Genomic DNA, 20,985 nt, shown 5'->3' on the forward strand with positions numbered 1-20,985 from the left:
AATTCATGGAAGGCATCTCTGAAAGCTCTGTAGCCAACAAAGTAATATTTCATTTCATCAAATGTGAGCAGAAAGTGGCAATGCTGACTTCTGAAAGAATCCTGATAATCCTGTGCATAAATAAAGCGAACCCCCCCCAACAGGTAAATCATAATAATCCTTTCTAGAACTGTCTAGATCATAATAAGAAAAAGAGAGAGAGATGATTTTGCTTAATTACTTTGGCTCGAATTCATCAAGAAACAGGTGAATTCCTGGCCCTGCATCTTCATGTGCCCAAACTGAAAAGCAGCTCCTGGTACTCAGGACACCGTCCAGAATGGTGTGGGAAGTGGCACACAGAGAGGGACTCCCACTAGACAAGAAAATCAGTGGAATCAGTAACTCACCATTATACAAGCAGGAAGTGTTTTCCACTCATGCAGGAAACTCTTTGGATCAGAGCCATAGAATACAAAACTTTCTTTTTCTTTTAAAGCATTTTTAACTTTGTTAATTATATCAAGGGCTTTATGCAATAAGATCCAAATCCAGAGAGAGATAGTTGCACTTAAATCACATTGTAATAAATGAGGCTATAAATCATGAAATAATTGTCAAAAAGATATGAATGACCTGGCCTCCACCCAACATGCGCAGTCAGAGACTTTTACTTCTAAATAAGAGAGAGATATTATTTCAGGCAGGTAACAATACAGACTCAGCAGCAGACACAGTGCACAGGAGTCACAGTTCAGAAGTTCAGGAGTAGGGCAAGAAGTTCATAACTGGATAGAGGTAGTGAAGATGTCCCAATGAATTTCTCCATCCATCCAATCAAGCTTTTAAAGACAAGGCATGGCATACTCCTTCATAAGACTCTCTCATTTTCTAGGAACATGGGCATAGCCAGGATTTTTGAAGGGGGTAGCCAAAGGTTTCTGCTAGAGGGACAGAACCTCAGTTATTTGAGTACTTTCAATGCTTTTCAATAATTTTTGTGGATTGTGGGGAGCTGCTCTCCCAGCTACACCCATATCTAGGAATATTGAGATTGCAAGCACGTTCCTCGTTGGGTTGGGTGGATGCTGTTCTAAGTGACAAGACTGTACCCTCCTGCTCAGTCACTGCCATCTCCTGCTCAGCCTCCTCCCCAGCCTCCATTGAGGTTCTCCTATCTGCAGGAAGATCAAAGGGGACAGCTGGCATTCCTGTTTCCCCTTCCATATGAAGTTGAGATGGAAAGGGGAGGCCCCACCCTCCTCCAACCCAGGTTCCCACAATTCAGCCCTCTTCTGCTTCTTCTACCTCCTCCTCCATCAGAGCTTGCTGACCCAAACCAGATCCTGACAGTGCCCCAAAGCTGCAAGACAATCAGATGATATGCCACCTGCCCCCCGCTCTTCAGTTTGGCACTTAAAATTCTCATGCGCCAACTGAAATCTCAGTCCCAGAATTTATATTCTCCATACACCCAAGTATTTTGAGGCAGCTGCTTTATTAGAATGTGCATAGATTAAATCTTTCCAAACCAGAACTTTGTGTTCTCCTCTTGGAGTCTTAGCCTCATTATGATTTGGGATGGGGAAAATATGAAGCTCCATGAAAAACTATAGAGAAAACTATGTGAATAATACACTGTAATTTAGCAGCTACTCTGAGTAATCTCTCTGAGCATGGGAGGTGGTGGGAGAAGAGCAAAGGAGAAAATCTTTGAAGTGAGTGGAACTGTCCAGCTTTGGGGATGCTGATGTCATCCCAGGGATCATTGAATGATAAGCCTCAGTAAATCTGGTGAGTCACTGCTGCATAATAAGAAGGGCAGGGAAACCCTGAATGCTTTCAAAGATAATGCTGCAATAAACAGCCCAAAATAAATGGATAGGGCTGTAAATCCATCAAAGCAACACAATCTGATGCAGTCATGATGGAACATAAAAGCAAATGTGGAATACTGTTGGCTCATTAGAAGTGGCCTTTGGTTTTCAAGGGCTGATGAAGCAGCCACAGAAGCTTTGTCAATATACAAGGGCATCCATTTCCACAGCTGCTTTCTTGTCACTGCTTATGTTCACTACAACATTTGCACTCAAACTTGCCAAGATTTCAGACAATCTCATCTCTTACTTAGTTATACAAGGGATGTATGTTAGATTCTTGGCCTGTAAAAAAAAATGAGTTGGACTTTCATTTCATTTTATCCACCCTACTTCTTGCTTCAAAACACCCTGCAAATTAATATTCATTGTTACAGTTTAAAATGTTGTTCAAAGACATTTCCTAATGCTTCTGCAAATGATAAATTAATTTGATAAATAATTTATTTGCATTGATCTCAATTTTATTGCATGTAAAATCCATCCTCAGATGTGTTCCTGTGTGTCCCTCTAAAGCAGGTGGCAAGTCTTACTTACCCACCCCTCAAAATCAACATGATCAATTATATTTTCTTCAGTCATTGCTTCTGGGCATATTGATCCAGGAAGCACTATTAGGGGAAACCAAGAGAGATTTTTCAACTTCCTGAAAAGGATTAGCAAGCACCACTTGTCCTCTTCTGCAAGAGAAATGGAGAATGCATGTCATCAGTTAAGCTTTTTTCTCTGTCATACAGATTTTGTTGGGGGTCATGTGCTGTGTTGTTTTATTTTATTTCTAGACTGCCTTTTCTGCCCTGGGAACTTAGGCTGGTATACAGCACAATCACATAAAATGCAAGCAGTTAACGAAAATCAAAACATGTAAAAACTAAATATCATATATATCAGTCCAAAGCATTTCCATCATGCAATCTGAGGGTCTTTATCATTTTTATCACCCCAAAACCTGAGTTTTAGTGTATTTTTCATTTCTGTTGGAAGCCGCCCAGAGTGGCTGGGGAAACCCAGCCAGATGGGCGGGGTACAAATAATAAATTATTATTATTATTATTATTATTATTATTATTATTATTATTATTATTATAAACAGGTATGTCTTTAGTTGATGCCAGAAAGTCGTTGGAGAGACCAAGTGTAGTTTCATAGGGAGGGAATTTCACTTTCACAATGGGACTTCCCCCCTCCTCACCCTTCATCCCCTGCACTCCCTAAATCTGCTTGGAAGAAACCCCATTACAGATTTAGGGGGTGTACAGGGTGATGAGAAGGAGGAATACCCAGTCACATGAGCAGACCTTGTTCCATGTATGCATACTCCACTTAGGACTACATTGAATTCTGCCCATTGTTGTTATTGTTATTAGCTTAAAGAAATACCAAGATGTTTCACAAACAACAAATAGCAACCAACAGAAAAATAACAAGAAAAAAATTGGCCCATTGGCTTCATATGCACAGCGGGTGGCACTGTGGGTTAAACCACAGAGCCTAGGACTTGCTGATCAGAAGGTCGGCGGTTCGAATTCCCGCGACGGGGTGAGCTCCCATTGCTCGGTCCCTGCTCCTGCCAACCTAGCAGTTTGAAAGCACGTCAAGCGCAAGTAGATAAATAGGTACTGCTCTGGCAGGAAGGTAAACGGTGTTTCCGTGTGCTGCTCTGGTTTGCCAGAAGCGGCTTAGTCATGCTGGCCACATGACCCGGAAGCTGTACGCTGGCTCCCTCGGCCAATAAAGCGAGATGAGCGCCGCAACCCCAGAGTCGGTCACAACTGGACCTAATGGTCAGGGGTCCCTTTACCTTTACCAGTGCGTTAAAATGCAAATATTAATATCTTAAGCACTGCATCTGTAAAAACTCAGTGGTTTAGTGTGGTAGCACTGATACTTTGGAACTCCTTGCCTATTGATCTCAGGTGGGCACCCTCACTGTATTCTTTTTGGCGGAGGCTGAAAACCTTATTTAGACAAGTCTAACCAGGTATTTGTAATTTGTAATTTGTTTCAGCTAATTCTGTTGCAGTTTTAACATTCCTATGTTTTAAATTGTGGTTGTAAATTTCTTAGTGATCATTTTATTGTTTTATCTTTTTTTGTAAACGGCTTTGAAGTTTTCCCCTTACAGCCAAGCAACATTTTTTTAAAAAATGAAATAGGTAAATAAATAGATTTGTATCTTCTCTCTAAGGGGTATGGATCAATGGGAGGTCCAGAGGGTGGCAACATGTAAACGGGCATGTTCTGCGGTGGCTCCCCATTTGTGGAACGCTCTTTCTCCAGGGAGGCTTTCCTGTTGCCATTGTTAAATATCTTCAGCTGCCAGGCAAAAACTTCCCTCTATAACTAGGCCTGTGGCCTTTAACTCTCTGTGGCCTTTTGGAAGTAGGAAACTGCAGGAGGCAGTGGAAGATAGGTGTGCCTGGCATGCTCTGGTCTATGGGGTCACGAAGAGTCGGACATGACTAAACGACAACATACACGTCGTCCCCCCGCAGGTTCTAATGTGAGGGGTTTTGTCTGTCTGTTTAATTGGTTGTAAGTTGCTTTAGGCTGCCCTGGGCAGGATAAAGCAACTAACAAGTTCTATGAATAGATAAAATAAAAGCACAATTCAGCAGATACAGTAAATTGGAAATCCTGATGGAAACATCTTTATTTTGAAAAGATTCGGCCATAGATTCTGCTGTAGAGGGAAGAGTTTTATATTTTCAATCGCATCAATAATTGTCACTGTGATCTTATTCATTATTCTCCAGGAAACTTCCATCAGAAAATCCCATTCAAAAATATTTTGCTTTATAGGCAGTAGCTTTCATAACCTGGCATTTATCTGCATCTGATGACACAGGCTCTTGTCTACAAAGGCTCTTACCACAATAAAATTGCAGTGACAAGACTCAGAAAACATGTGTGAAGTCACTCCAGAACAAACTCCAGATGTGTAGCTGTTGCAGTAAAAACAACAAAAAGCCTTATGGTACTTTAAACACTAAAAAACTGGGGGGGGGGGTGGAGATTACCAGGGCTTATTTCTGATTTGGCTTGGTTAGGCCTGATGTTATAACAGCATTAACTCAAGTAAACAGCAAATGTAAATGGCAAAGTGTTCTATTAGTAGGCTTCATGCATTAATTAATGAATAGTTGTAACTGAGTTAGAGAACTCAGAAATAAAAAGCCAAAGTAATTGTAATGAATCTAATATGACGGAGGAGCTTAAATGCTAGCTAGCCAGTTGTTGTTATGCATATTTTTCATGGCAACACAATGGGTACGTAGTTAATGGGTTTTTCTTTCCCTCTAGTAACTGATGTATTGACAATGTTTATGTGTTCTGAATTCATTCATAATTTCCCCAACATCTGTTTCCTCTTGTTTTCCCAACAGTATCCTTTGTGTCCTGGGAGTTAGAATTATATTCATTAGGGGGCTGAATGCAGGACTCATACCTGTTTTCTGTGTCATTGAAGAAGCATCAATGAATAACAAGAGCATTATTTTGCACATTAATTGGGATGCTTAAGTGCCCATTAACATCCCATTAGGGCTGCTAACAAGCTTTTTAGTCTGACATGCATTTCATGTACTGGTAAAAAGCTCCTTGGCCACCCCCACCTCTATCCTTCCTTGCTAAATGTCAGTAGCTTCAAGAAAAGGGTTTGTGAAATCCTGATAAATGCTATTTTTTAAAGGAATTGTATGTATTTGCCCTTGCCATCCTACCCTTTTAAATTAAGGCAGAATGTGTGAGCAGCATGTCTCTGTGGAGTCAAACACACAGCAGCTGGAGGATGAGCTGTCTAAAGGTTGCTTGTGGGAGGAGGGAAAGGTCATAGCAAGGATTTTGCCAACTCCACTTCCAATCTTATCTCTTCCATTTTGTTCAAGGAGCTCCTTATTAGGGAAGTTCTGCAAGAGGATGAAAGAAACTCCAAAGCCTTACTGCTTTTTTATTTTTATTTTTTTTAAAAAGAAAGAAACAAGTGTCAATTACACCTGGCAATGCTATCAGGATTTCTTCTGGAGGCAAAATACATCTTGAGTTCAAAAAAGCTCAATTAAATGAATGTGTCCAAAATGGGCTGTATTTTAGAAAATGATGGGAACAAAATAGGATTTCTGGTTTTTGTTTTTTTTCTAGTAACACTGCATTCTGTTGTGTTTCTAAGCTGATGAAAGTCCCTGTGTTTTCTATCATACTCAGGAAGTTCTAGCATACTTTGTATATCTTGTATGCTTTGTATATTGTACTGCATAATAGTCACAATCTGTTACTGTAGGAGCATTCTTAGAGTTTGCCATGTAGAAGTTATGGGATGGTTCATCCATGCATGAAGAGATTACCCAACATTTGGTGACTTGTAGCTGAATTTGTGAATTGAATCTCTGGAAAATCATTGTAGAAAAAGTTCTGCTTTGAAGGAATGGTGAAAATGATTGTGGAAGTGATAAAGCAGTTAATCTACCATGGGCGCCAATAACTTTTTGGCCTTTTGCATATTCATTTAATTGTTTACTCTATTTATATCTCACCTTTCGTTATGGAGTTCAAAACAGTGTATACAGTTATCCCTCACCCTCCATTTTATGGTCTCAACAGCCCTGCAAGGTAGGTTAGGCTGAGAGATAGTGTCTGGCCCAAGGTCACCCAGTGAAAGGAGAAGAAGGAGGAGGAGGAGGAGGAGGAGGAGGAGGAGGAGGAGGAGGAGTAAAGGACCCAGTGAACTTCATAGCTGAATGGGGATTTGAACAGGTTCCAAGAGATTCAAGTTGATATAGCAAACAAAATCACCAGAAGTAGAAAATGCTGCAAAGGTAGTTGGCAAAGATTTTATGTTAGGACTGTCTGAAGTTGTGGGGCGGGCTGGCATCAGGTCTCCATAACAGGCCTCTGTAATAATGTCAAGTGGGTAGACTTCAAGAAACTGTGATGCTAAGTAATAACACTGTTAAGAGAGGCAGGGGCGGCAGCACAATCATTGCAAAGGAAGGAGTGACAGGGGTCAGAGAGGACAGAGGACAAATTCGTGGAGGCTAAGGTTGTTGATGACTACAAGCCATGATGGCTACACTCTGCCTCCGCAGCTGGGCACAGTAATGCCTCTGAATACCAGTTGCTGGAAACCACAAGAAGGGAGAGTGTGCTCTTGTGCTCAGGTCCTGCTTGCAGGCTTCCCTTTAGCAGGCATGGCCAAACTTGGCCCTCCAACTGTTTTGGGACTACAATTCCCATCATCTCTGACCACTGGTCCTGTTAGCTAGGGATGATGGGAGTTGTAGTCCCAAAACAGCTGGTGGGCCAAGTTTGGCGAAGCCTGCTTTAGGGCATGGTGGATCACTGTGAGAACGGGATGCTGGACTAGATGGGCCACTAGCCTGGTCCAACAATCTCTTACTATGTTCCTATGTTCTAAAGGCTGTGGAGGGGGAACAGCAGTCATTGCAGTAGTTTGGGGGAATAGAGTATTGGGGCTATCAGAAGTAGGGGGCAGTAAGGAAAACAAAATAAGACAGGAGGGAGGTGTGTAAGGAATCATGTGACTGAAAACAAGAGAGCAAGCAAGCTATACGAACGGATGGTGAAATAATTGAGGAAATAACAGCTGCTTATTGGTTCGTTGTCGATCAGCCAGCTGGGCCCTATTGGATCTTAATTGGCTTCTGTTTAGGAGGCCATTCTAATTCTTCCCCTCTAAGTCAGAGCAACCCTGGGTCACATCCACTTAGTTCAAGGAGCTGCTGAAAACCACAGGGAAGCACGGAAAATACAGATATGGCCCAGAGCCTTCTTCCATATCCTTCCCTGAGCTGCACGTTCTGGCCTGAACCTCCTTGAGGCACAGTTGGGAAGCTGGGTGACAACATCCTAAGTGGCAGGCTGTGTAGTGCTTCCACTGGGTCAGCAGCAGCACGGAAGGGACAAATTAAATTTAGTTAAAAGGAAAGCTCTGAAGGGCCTGGCAGTTTGCGTGAGCACTGTGCTTAAGAAGACTTATGTAATTCCCATAGAAATCCCTTTGGCCTCACATCCAAGGTTCTCTCCCCCTCTCCTCATATTCATTTATCTTTTCATTTGTCATTGGCTCATTGTAGCTGCCTTTGACCCTACTGCAAATCGTGCATCTAATTTCCAAAGCCCGCCAACAGGCTGCGACCTTCTCCCTCAGATTTCCAACCTCCTGGAGGTGACCTTTCAGCGGGGCACTCACTCCGGCTAGTTCAGAAGGTTTTGCAGTGCAAGGTATTTTGCTGCCACAAAAGCAAATGAAGAAGAGTCATTTATACCTTTGAGAAAGAATTAAAAGCTCATTCTATAATGCCTAAGAGAACCTGATGAATTTAAAGGTTGATATAACTGTGCAGGTGTCTGTCCTCATCTGCTTTAAAACTGTAGCTCAGGGAAACCTTTTGACTTCTTTGTTGGTCTCTGAGGCTGGCAAAAGTTTTGCTTGCCAAGCAGATCAGAAAATCCTTTCAAAAGTACAATAGCATATTATGGGATAAGAAAGAGAATGTGCTTTGCGTGCTCCTGGATTAGTGCTTGGCTAAAGCATAGAAACCTGCTAGCTGGACATATCCTTAATTTCCTTAGACTCCATTGATTGGATATCTGATGTGGTGACCTTAGACTGCATACTGCACTACCATCAGCCCAGAAGAACCTATGTTAAATATAAAAAAGAAACCCACCCCAAACTCCTCATAACCAAGGGTAGCTGTGTTGGTCCATAAGGGAAAAAACGCCTCTGGATTCCAAAGTTGGGCAATATCTTTATCTTTATTAGATACAGCAGCTTCTGATCAGACTCTAGTTGTGAGCAGTGGATAGTGGCCCTGAATGGGCACGAATATCCAGACAAATCACCATCAAAACGTGTACTTAGTTAATTCAGTGGAGCCCGGTTCAGTGTTGCAATGACATGGCATATAGATATGTGCCTACCAATGGCTGCACATACACAGAGGCCAGTTGCAGATATTGGCAGATGTTTCAGTGAGTGAGTGTGGGTGGCTGTACAATACTGATTTCTGTCCTGAACCCAGCTGCCTAATCCACAAGGCAGATCTACATGTGGAAGGAGGATTCCCTTCCTGTATCTGATGTGGATGTGCATCCTCATCTGCACGGACATGCTTGGTCACAACTTATTGAACTGGCCAGAAGACTGTTTGACAAGAATGGGGATGTGTGCATCCCCCTGGGGCAGGAATGACTGACCCATGAGCCATACATGGCCCGCTGTTTATTTTCAGTGCGTATATGGGTGCGGAGGATAACAGAAGGGGAAAGGGGGGGGGGAGGAACAGGAAAAGCCCTAGGTGTTGGAGCAGTGAAAGGAGGAAGGAGAAAAGCCCATTGCAAGCAATCGGTTCTGGCAAGAGCAACTTGTCCATACAGCTGTAGCCTGCTGAGTGGGGTGGAAGACAGAGGGAGTTGCATGTATCAGAAAGAGAGAGAGAAAGGTGTTGGAAGGAAGGAATAAAGCGAGTGTCCCACCCACTGCTGGGCTTGGTTCAACCCACCACTGGCATGCAGCTGCTGGCATTTCCCCAAGGATATGTGGCCCTTCACAGATGAAAGCAGTGCATGCCGCTTGACCATTGGTTGTGGTGTAACTTTAACTGGCTCAGTGGCAGCATCCTTTAGGTTGTCTTAAACTGTTTGATCTTCTTTCAGTCCATGGGACTCTCAAGAGTCTCCTCCAGCTTTTGAAGCTGAGGCTCCAATACTTTGGCCACCTCATGAGAAGAGAAGACTCCCTGGAAACGACCCTGATATTGGGAAAGATGTAGGGCACAAGGAGAAGGGGACGACAGAGGATGAGATGGTTGGATAGTGTTCTTGAAGCTACCAGCATGAGTTTGACCAAACTCTGGGAGGCAGTGGAAGACAGGAGTGCCTGGCGTGCTCTGGTCCATGGGGTCATGAAGAGTTGGACACGACTAAATGACTAAACAACAACAACACTGTTGAAGGCAGGTGGGAAGAAACATTGCCTGAAAGAAGGAACAAGATTGGGGGCATGTATATTAAAAAGGAAGCAAATTATCTCAGAATTTCTGTCATTACTGCAAAGACTGCTTTGCATGTAAAAACAAAACAAAACAGAGGGGTTGTGCTATCACTGTCAGGAGAACCACCAGCAATAACTCAGTCAGTAGAGCATGAGACTCTTAATTTCATGGTCATAGGTTCGAGCCCCATGTTCTGCAAAAGATTTCTGCATTACAGTGGTTGGACTAGATGACCCTCATGGTCCCTTCCAACTCTAGAATTCTATTCTTCCCATTGCAAGGACACTCCCCTGCCACCAGCAGTTCCTGGCCAGGAAACAGCTATCCTCAGGCCCGTACAGAGCTTGTCTGAGGCCCAGGGTGGGAGTCTTGTTAGAATAAGGAACAAAAAAGCAGCTGGTCCCTGCTTAGCCCTCCGAGAGTTTGGGCAAGTGTACCTGGTTGCCAACCCTGCTCTGCCTGCACTCCATCCTAAAAAAAGCTCAGCCACCCCTATGGGTTGGGGTGGGCTGGCAGGCTGTTTCACAATGTGTAAGCCTGCTCTGCTGCATTTGAGGGTCCTCTTGATTATCCTGCTGAGAGGGCCCAAACTTCTGCCCCAAACTGCTATCCCTGATGGCACCCCTAGAAAACCATTGCCAGAGAGAGTTTGCTGCATGGATCAATGTCTGATAGCATCCAGTAGCTTCATATGTCCCAAGGATGCTGGAACAACTGATTCCCTGCTGGACTTCCAGCTCCCTTTCCACCTCTGTGATTTGATTGAGATAGGATTCCTCTTGCAGTTTTGTAAAAGAGAAAATGTTGTCCAGTGCCGCCCCCCCCATGTACACCTGCCCAAATTTGAAAGGAAAATAAAAGTCCTATTGCACCAGGTCACCCTAGAGCACGTGCCACCTTTCCAGCTGATGGCTTATGCCAGCCTAGTTTCTTCTTCTTCTTTAATCAAACACAAAACCTGAAGATTTGCGCTTGAAATCGGCAACTCCGTTTGCAAAATCGGCTGAAGCAGGGAGCAAGCAATTCTGGGCGTTTTAACTCCCCGCCTGCCCTGCCCTCGCTCCCTCCTCGCATGCGGGGCCCGTTGTTCTGCGCGCTGCTCCCATTCTTCCCCGGTTCACGGATCAAACTCTCGCCCCGAAGGGGTTAAACGGGATTCTCTTCAGAAACGATGAACGGCCCATTGAACCAGGAATGCCCAATCTGCGAAGTGCTTGTGGTTGGCGGGGGGGGGGGGGCGGGGAGGGAGACTTCCTTGTCCTTCTTTCACTCCTGCAGCCCCAGCTGCCTCCTCCAGCTCATTTGAGGAGTTGTTTGATTTGGCTTGAGAGAGAGAAAGAGAGAGGAGTTGATGCATCATGGTCTTAGCTCAGCTCCGTGCACGACTAGAGAGCTAAGTTTGCAGAGAACACCGTCAAGATGAGAGAGGCTTTCCTTAACCCAACAGAGGGGAATGAAGCTCTCTGTAGCGGCTGGATGTTAAGGTACTGGAAGCACGCGTGAGATGGACGCGTAGCCTGGCTGGGTGCTGGCTCCCCTGGGCAGGTGCTGCTGGCTGGGTGTGCTGGCCGAGGAAAATGAGTGTGATGCTATGGCGCTGGGAACAGAACAACATGACCATGAAGTTGGTAAGGATTTCCGATTGCACGCTGGTGATAACTGGGAAGAGGAAGTCTGCTGGAGACCCTCTCGCCATGTGCCTTGGGCATTTCGTTTGGATGGCATTTTTGTGTGTGCTGTTTTCTGGGCATCATTGCTGGAGTTTGGCTCCAAGCGGCGTAGCGTTCAGAATAAAGCTGTTAAGCAAAGCAGGAGTGCAGAAGCAGAGGCCGATCTCCCCACAGATCCTCCTCCTCCTTCTCTCTCTCTCTCTCTCTCTCTCTCTCTCTCTCTCTCTCTCTCTCTCTCTCTCTCTCTCTCTCTCTTGCAACGCATGGCTGCGCCTGTAGTTTGATCTTTCCTAGCTTAAGCTTCTTTCAAAGCAGAAAAATAGAAATCGATGGTGCTTATACTTTGTTCTTCAGCTTCTTCCTCCTCTACCTCCCTCCCTCCCTGCTTCTCTGGATTGCCTCAGTGCCCTTTGCTGTAATAAGGATTCCTCAAGCGCAGGCATTTGGGCGCTGGGTTTGCTGATCGCTTCGGTTTTTTAAAAAAAAAACCTCCCCGCTAATTTCCCCAAGAGAGTTAAAAAGAAACCGCAGCTCCTTGTTTGCAAAGAGAAAGTTTGTGGGTTTCCCATTTCCCCCAGCGCAAATGAGATCAGGAAACCCAAACGTCTGCCTGTCTTTTCCAATTACTCCCCGTGCCAAGATTGGAACTGTGGGTTAAAAAACTTAGGGAGTCTGCACATTAGCGGCTTTTGGAAATCTGCTTCCAAACCTGAGCCAGCAACTGCTCTTTTTAAAGAGTGTTATTCTTTATCCATCTATTGGATTATATTAAACAATGGAAATTGCACTCCTGTGCACATTTCACTTTAAATATGTTTCCTATGAAGTTTAGAATTCAATACCAAGGGTTTGTTCCAAGTGTCAAGGGGCCCCAAACCAGTGTATGCCTGGGAAATTGGTACTGTAGTGGAGAAAGTGCTTTAAGAGCATCACTCGCGTGGAGCATTAATTGAAACCCATATTTCTATGGCTGTCATTCAAAATTACTTCCCATCTTTTTAAAAATTATTTACATTTGAAGGACTGTTTGGGCAGTCATAATCAGTTTATGGAGGATCTTACTGGATACAAAAGCCATTCTTGGTTGGGAGATCAGGATGGTTTCCGATTTGGCATGCGTGAGTGCCTCTTAGAAAATTGAATTATTATTGTTTTTGAATTGGCAGGAAAGGGTGCATGTTAAGCACAGGGATTGCCCAAGCATGGCTTGAGCTGCTGCCAGGCACGTTGAGATGAGAGGTGGCTCCTGTTCCAGCAGCCTGCCTTTTTATGCTCCGGAAATCAGGAAGCTAAGAGAATGGGCTACGCAGGTGTAGCAAAAGCCCTTTCTGCAAACATAAACATCTGAGCCACTTTGGAGTGGGCCTCCCAAACAAAGAGGAGGAACTAAATGCATGGGGAAACTGAGCCAGCTTTAAAAAGTAATGAGGGGAAAGAAGCTTTAAAAATGTAAGGTGGGGTATGCCAGCAATTTTAGCACTTGATATTTTGCCAAATAGCCAAGAACACTTGGTTCAACAAGCAGATCCATGAGATCATATCTCATGGGGTCACAGAGGTAAAATTAAGATACAAAGTCTAGAATAACTGATAGGTTTGTATTTATGATATAAAAAGATCCAAAGCAAATTGAGACAAGCAAGAAAATTCCCACCCATTTTCGGCTCCTTTGCATTTACCAGATAGACATAAACTACTTCAGGTGATTCAGTGATTATTTTTCCTTTATTGCGGTTGCTGACTTTAAAAAAAGGGTTCTGTCAGGACAGACAGCAAGGCACAGTGCTGTGCTTACAAATTACCTATGAATGCTGAGGATATCTGAGAAACACTGACTGTCTCTGGCCTTTATATGGGCTTTAGAGAATCCAGTAGGTACAATGGGCTCCTCTGTGGGCTTTAGTGATAATCAGATACAACTAATGCTGTTTAATATTTATTTAGCTCAATGATGTGCTAAGCTCTGGCAGTGAAAGCTTACAGCCACACATAATAGGCTAAAGGCCCAATGCCCAGAAAGTGCAATGGAGGTAACATGGACCTGGGCAGGGTTCCATATCCCACATCAGCTCATGGTTGTGACATCTGTGCCTTTCAGAGGTCAGAACTTTATTTACTGAGCGCTGCTGCCCACCAGGCTTGTCTCATGTCCACTAGAGGGAGCTTGCTGGACTTAACTTTCTCTTTCTGTTACTGTATTGGTGAGCTGGGATCAGTCTCCTCTCTTCCCTGCCTGTTGGAATTCACTACCTCTTAGCTTTTGCAGGTCCATGTCTTGAAAGAGCTTCTGTATCCATTTGCATAGAAAAGATAATTTTACATACTGTGGCTTTTTTTTTGGTCATCATTGTGTTAGAATGAAGGGAGAACCTATATCCGCTAGGATTTTCCCTCAAAAAGTAGGAGCCCTTCATAGGATGGATCTAGTGGCTCTTGTCCTCAAATCCCTGGCACCTACCAAGCTGCTTTTCTTCCATGGGCTAAGAGATGCAGAGGGGCTACATGGAAAGGATTAAGAGCTCTTCCCCATCACCATTCCTCTAGTCCCGATGGAAATCTGAAATCTTATTTTAACATTCAGAAAAGGTGGAAGAAAGCTACATGCATCTGTGTGCAATGTCCAGTTTGGCTCCAAAATGACAAAGTTTGATGATGTTGTATGACATACCAGCCCAATAAGCATCATTGACAATCCTAAAGTCCACTAGTGAGGACTGCCAGTTCACTTTAGAAAGCAGCAGCAGCAGCATTGTAGTTCTGGTTCATGGATCAAATAGCGCTCAGAAGTTCCTTCTGAGTGGCTTTACAGCCACTCCTGCCTTGTGTAGGCAAATCTGCCTGCTTGTCATGGTTTTATTGGACTCCGTGAAACCTAATTGCTTCCTTCTCTCCCCTTTCATGGTGGCAGTGCTCTATATATGTTGTAAACACTTTTCTCTTGCTTTATTACAGATAGCACAGAATGTAGAAGAGCACAGAAATGCTTTCTACACTTTGTTGCACCTGGTGTGCATGTCATGGTGTTCCTCTTGGATGATTTACTATATGTCTTAAATATTTTAGTGGCTGTCCTCAGGGAATTTCTTCTCCCCCGGTATGCATTTTTGGTAGTCATTTTGTCCAGGGAATAAGGCTGAAGCTATGTGGAATGCCTCTGTTTCTGCTGCAACAGATGAGCTGCCTGCTTTACTGAAAACAAGAAGTTTGGATGTTATGTCTCAAACATGGATGACAAATCAATGGAGGCTGGTCCATCAGGGGCAAGTGGGATGCTGCCTCACCAACCTTAGTCTTCCTGCTGTCAGCCCCCAGCTGCCTGCCTTTTTATTTATAACCAACCCAAGAGGTAGCACTGCCTATCAGCTTTCTCCTCAATCTCAGTATCGTCACTGTGGAACTCTGCAGAGGAAGATGTGGGCAAAACTACCAAGGCATGGAACCAACAAAAGGTGGAGCCAGAGTCAATGAGAGGCAGCCAAAGTAAACTATTTCTAGTTTCAACCTCATATTCCATTCTTGGTTCCACAAGGGCAAAACTGAGATTGAGGAAGCTGGCAGGGCAACCTTGTGGGCTAGGCAGGCAAGAGAGGGCTGGCTGAAGACAGAATGAGATTGGTGAGGCAGCATTACATTTGACTTAATGGACCAGCCTCCAGTGGAGATGGCCTAGTTCTCCTATAATGCTAAATTATGGTTTAGCATTGCATGTGCAAGCCAGAGTGCATGTGTGTTTCCCCAACCCCTCTCATCCTCTAGCATTGTTATGAGGAATAGGTGAGAAGCTTGTGCTTCTATAATAGGCTTGATTCTCTTTCATGGCCCATGCTGACCCACACTGCTATAGAGAGAAAAGCAGAGGTTAACACATTCTGAGCCAAACAGATGCTGAAATTATTTATTGTGCTGAGGGCTGTTGTTAATTGCAAGATTCCAATTAGATGATATTTAGTTGTCGCTTCTTTCTCCTCTAAGGGCTGTGAGGACAGGAGTTTTACAAGGTATATAAATATATGTGTAGATGATTATATCAGTCTTTCAACACCTGGAGATTGCCCATTGCAAGAAAGGTTTCCAGGTGCTAACAAGTACATCATCAACTATGACTTGATCTTTCTAAATGGCTACAGGGCTAAAAATGGAATGAGTTCCTGAATCAAAATCAAGACTTGGTCGGGTTCATCACATATTTCTCCCCACTTAGCACTGATGGGGAGATAAAAATCACTGTCTCTACTCTTTCAACAGCAATCTTTGAAGCAAAGAAAGAATAATTTTTCTCTCCATCACATCTATTTCCGATCTCCCTCCTATGTGTATGAATGTGCATGTTTATGCACCCATGTGGGTGGGTGTGCATGCATGTGATGTGTACCTGAATGTATGTCTGTGTTTGTGCAGGTGTGGAGGAGAGAGTGAGTGTACAGTATATGCGGAGAGTGTGTATGTGTGGTCTGCAAGTGTGACCTGTGTACTTCTGTGTGCACATTCATTTATTTACTTAAAACATTTATAAATGGCTTAACATTTCAAAAATAAACAATATCATTAAAACCAGACATAAAACCAGAAAAAACAGCAGTATAAAAGCATATATAAGTAGGAATTCATGGTGGGCAGAGGGGAGTTTTGTGGTCACAACTGTTTTGGCCATAAGAAGCACTGACTCATAGCCCTTGAAGGATTGGCCAACCCTGAAAGCATCTCTCTGGTCCAAAAGGCTAGCTGCCCTGCTCAAAGCAATAGTAAAGGGTTAGAGCATGAGCCCCTCTCACTGTCTTTGCATAGCACGGAAACCCAATACAGAAGTGGTACTGGGTATTAAAACAAAACCCCAAGAGTCCCCAAGTGAGGCTCCATATGGCAAATGGCACTGTTTAAATTGTGTTGTTGACTCTGTTAGGGCACCAGTGCAATGTGCACTTATCCATGCATAGGAAACTGTAACTCAGTTTCTGAAGCATGAGGATGGCCGTGTGGAACTATCCCCTCCTCCCCCTGTTTTTTTTACATGGCCTCTGCGCTACTGTTAGATTGGGCTCTAGCAGCTTCCAGAAAAGAGAGCACACTTTTGCACGAGCTGTGATTGGTTACAACTGCATAGTCAGGTCTCTCCCAGCATTGCTCCCCAGAAGCTAGTATTCAGGGGCATAATGCCTCTGAATGCAATGCTTGCATATATTGCCATCACAACTAATAGCCATTGATAGGCTTATCCTCTACGATTTTGCCTGCCCCCTTTAAAGCTTTGTTAGCCTATCTCTCTCTCTCTCCCCACCTCCCACTTTCATAACTCTTATTTATTTTACATATGTGCCATTTCTTTCTCATTCTCAGCTTGTTCTTGTGTATTATGCCTTCTTTTCTGACTCTGGCTGCTATATAAGCTGCTTGCTAGCAGCTTTAGTGATGCTGTTACTATTTCTGCTTCTGAAATATATTGTTACATATTAATATTGTAAATCTTTCTTCTTCTCCCCCCCTTTTTAAAAAAGTGCAATTAAGACATATATAAGACAATTAAAATACAGAAGTGATTAATCCAATTCCTTTATAGAGAAACCATGCTTCCTTTGAAACATGATCAAGGTTTATGTTACCATCTGCTATCAGTTTACATGTAGGAAGATAAGCCTTGCATGGAAAAAATGTTTATGTGAAATTCTAGACAAGGCAAACATAATGATCTTTTTATGCCTTTAAAAGGGGACCTGACCTTTAATCATACTGATAACCTGCTATTTTCCGAGAAAGCACCACATTTATGTTTCTCTCTGAAACGCAATTACTGCTTGCATTTGCTTCCCAACTGCTAATAGCACTGCATGCTCCACAGAGTATGATGGGAATATCTGCAAACCGACCCACTATTTTGCCATTGAAACCTCACTCTGGCAAAGATCAAGGCAGCGGCAGAAGTGAGAGACCCCCACTTTCTGTTTGTTCCCAAGACTCTGCTAGCTGTGAGCTGAAGAAAAAGCACTCTTCTTTTATTGACATGCAAATAAGCACGGCAAGCTTTCCTCTTCATGTCTAGAATCTCTTTATCCAACACTGGCATAAACCCTAGAATTCTATAGGGTTGCTGTTGGGATTTGGGAGGCAGGCAGGAACAGAACAGGTGGCTTACCTCTGAACTGCTTCTGTTGCAGAAGTACCACTTCAGTGTTAACACCCCACCCCCTCCATCAGTTGCATACTCTGTAGCACTTTCGCTGTAGAGTTTTGCCTGCTCCCTTCCCCCTACCCCCTGCAACTGTGGGAATGTTTTGCTGTTTCTCAACAAGGGAATATTTGTTTCTGATTCCAATCCACTACTAATTCCAGCCTAGTAAGGTGCACTTTTGTAGGAATGATCAATGGTTAACAGGGCTGAATGCATCAAACATTGAATAAAACACCACAGCTATTACAATAGCAATAATAGCTTTATTTATTAACAGGTAGGTAGCCGTGTTGGTCTGCCATAGTCAAAACAAAATACACGAAAGCTCATACCAGTAACAAACTTAGTTGGTCTCTAAGGTGCTACTGGAAGGAATTTTTAATTTTATTTATTAAGTATATTTTTACCCCACCGTCATCTTACAATGTCAGGGCACGTTACAACTGAACTGAAATATAAGCAATCCAACAAAGTAACAGAGCAGATGAAAACATTCCTGAAAACAACTGCAAGATCAACCACAACACATCCTGGGGAGGCAACACAACACCTTATAACAACACAACGAATATTGATGTGCATATCACATATTTGTAGGCTATTCCATGGAAATGTTTTCCATTGGTTACAGTGGGCTTTTGACTTCAGCTTTACTGTTGACAACCACATGGTACACAGGAGTAACAATCTGTAAGCAATTGCATAGAATGAAACACACCCTTATGTTAGAAGATTGTTGAGTGGAATGTTTTTCACATTCTCAGAACCACATACCATGCTCATGGAAGGCGTATGTAATAGTTCCCAGGTAGATCTCAAAGTGACAAATGCCTGGCATCTCAGCAAAAAGCGCAGCTAGCAAAAGTGTGGTTTGAGCATTGGAAGGTTGGTAGCCATCTGCATCATGCGCTAATTTAGCATTGTAGCTATGTGGCATGTGAATTAGTACTTTCTTTTGCCTTGAACATTCCAACATTCTGTTTCCTTGGGTGCCCCTGAGTTCTAGAATTATGATAGAAGGAGGGCGCAGGGAGGAAGCTTTCTTAAAATCCCAACAGGAAAGTCTGTTTTCCCCAAAAGACTTATTTCTGGTTTGGAAGCTAAAGTGTAACTGGAGAAAACCCTTTTATGGATTTGTGTGGGCTCAGAATGGGTTGACTTGCGTGTGGTGTCTGTGTCTGAGATCAGTGTAACAGAAAGCATCTCTGTGACTCATTCAATATTCAGAAGCCAAGTAGTACCATGGAAAGAACAAAGATCAAAGGCAAGTGAGTGTGTTAACATTAATCAAAATTAGTGGGAAAACAAGCTTGATTTGTATTTATTTATTTATTGCCTGTTTAAAGTTCTTCAGGCTACTGTTTGGAGTGTTAGAACATCTAATGTGATTTGCCCCCATCTCATTCACTTGCAGCTAGGAGAAGAATGAGGGAGGGCAGCACTGATTCAAAACTGTATGTCTGACCTTCCACTAAGAGGCCAGGATATTGTGGGGGGGTTTTTGCCACAGGAATGTTCTAAGAAAAAAATGTTTGAAAGGAGAAAAAAAGGGCAGAATGACTGTGAATATACTTGTGCTTGGATGTAGTTATTTTAAGTAGTTCTCTAAGCAACAAGAGAATAATAAGTCCAATAAATAGTATCTAAAGTTTGACATGACTTATGCAATATTCCTCTCCCACCAGCACCACTGTGCAATCTATGCTAGCAATGAACAGGTTGGCTAGATGAAGGGAAGCTGCTATTTGGCTAGGCATGAGACAAAAAGTAACATGTGGGTTGACTGGTAACTTCTTCTTATGGCAATAGATTTAGGCATTGCATACATTTGCCACAAATTTAGATTGTCACAAGCACTGAGGGGAGACGGGGTCAATTGACTGTGAGGGGAGTGGCTATGATAATTCTTCCCTTGTCCAGGTACAGCGAGTTCTTAAAAGCAACGGTGCCTGTAGTATTTCAATAAAGGCTGTGATATGGTCTTACTTTGCAGTAAGATCCACTGATCTTAGTGGGACTTCTTCAAAAATACCCAGAGGGGCAAGCCGAAAGCATTTTAGCACTTTTTATATATTGTTATGGGCTACCCCAATCTCTGCCAAGTGGTGCACGAGATTCCAGGGGGTCTTGACATGTAACCAGGGTTTGTGTTTCCCTCAGAATTGAGGCACAATGGAGACTGTAGTGTCTTTGTGAAATATGGTTTATTTACACATATTTACACCTGAGTCTACTGGAGTTCACAGCATTCCTGCAGGAGTGTAGCATTGGATTCAAAGGCATCCTGAGTGCCATCTCCGTGTCTCTCCTTCAACGTGCCAGCCTGCCCAAAGTTCTTCCCCTGTCCTCCATTTCCAAACTTTTTTTTTTAATGCCAATTTTTTTCCTCCAGCCTACATCCCCACCTACTGCCTACCTGGAACTTCCCCTCCCAGCTTATATCATCAAACACTGAAATCCTAAACCTGGCCTCTGATCACCCTCATGGGAGGAGGGGCTCACACTTCTCTGCTGTTCAGCACATGGTAACCGCTTGTGTCAATCTCCCATGGTTCTTCTTGCCATGTAGTTCCTGGTCAGAAAGCTGATTCAGCCTGCCTTTTTACACTGCTAAGCTGTCTCGCACACAGGTGAAGACTTCAAGCATTTAGTAATCTCCTACATTTACTAAGTCTAGAAATTAGGGAGTTGGGAATCTGGTACCCAGGACTTTCAGGATAATTTGCCTCCCCACAAACTCGTAGTGATATTGTAAGTGCTTTGTGGATCTAGCACAAAAGCAGAATAGAAATTCATTCATTCAAGAAACGTTGCAATGCTAATAGTGGGCATCAGCACAACTATCTGACAGTGACTTAAATGTGACATGTGCAAACAACCTAAAAGGAAATAGAAGACGAGTGTTGCAACTGTAGTTAAAAAAGGATGGTGCAATTTTTCCTCGACCTTTCCTGTTGGTAATGCTCTGCTTGCCACAATAGTCCTCTCTTCTGTGACCACCCTAAGGCTGACATTGTAATTTTTACACTCAGCCACAATGCTGTTGCACAAACAGCCTGCATAATAGATTTCATTGAGATGTAATCTCTTGCTGGAGGATTGCCAGCCCAGGATTGCATTTTCATGCTCCCATTTCCCTCACAATAGCCTGTTTATGCAGGTGTCAGAACACAGACCTGACCCTAGAATGTGTGCTTGGAAGGCTGTCTTAGCACCATGGTGTAAACTCCCCAGCTCCTTACAGCTATTGAAAGTAATGCCAGCAACCTACATTTTTGACA

General features: G+C 43.4%; 1 protein-coding gene across 8 annotated transcripts in view; it reads left to right on the forward strand.

The window, feature by feature from the left end:
- The window catches only part of NAV2 (neuron navigator 2), a 535,652-nt gene that overhangs the window by 298,471 nt on the left and 216,196 nt on the right, over window positions 1-20,985 (forward strand). The window contains exon 1 of one of the 8 annotated variants that reach the window (XM_081891072.1): window positions 11,368-11,499. The exons of the other annotated variants lie outside the window; for them this stretch is intronic. Within the exon in view, the coding sequence (XP_081747198.1) occupies window positions 11,449-11,499 (51 nt within the window). The 5' untranslated portion in view covers window positions 11,368-11,448. Of the gene's footprint in view, window positions 1-11,367; window positions 11,500-20,985 lie in introns of those variants that run through there. 8 annotated transcript variants of the gene reach the window in all.

Source organism: Podarcis melisellensis (genome assembly GCF_964234715.1).
Source record: "Podarcis melisellensis genome assembly, chromosome: 1".
NCBI classification, from domain to species: domain Eukaryota; kingdom Metazoa; phylum Chordata; class Lepidosauria; order Squamata; family Lacertidae; genus Podarcis; species Podarcis melisellensis.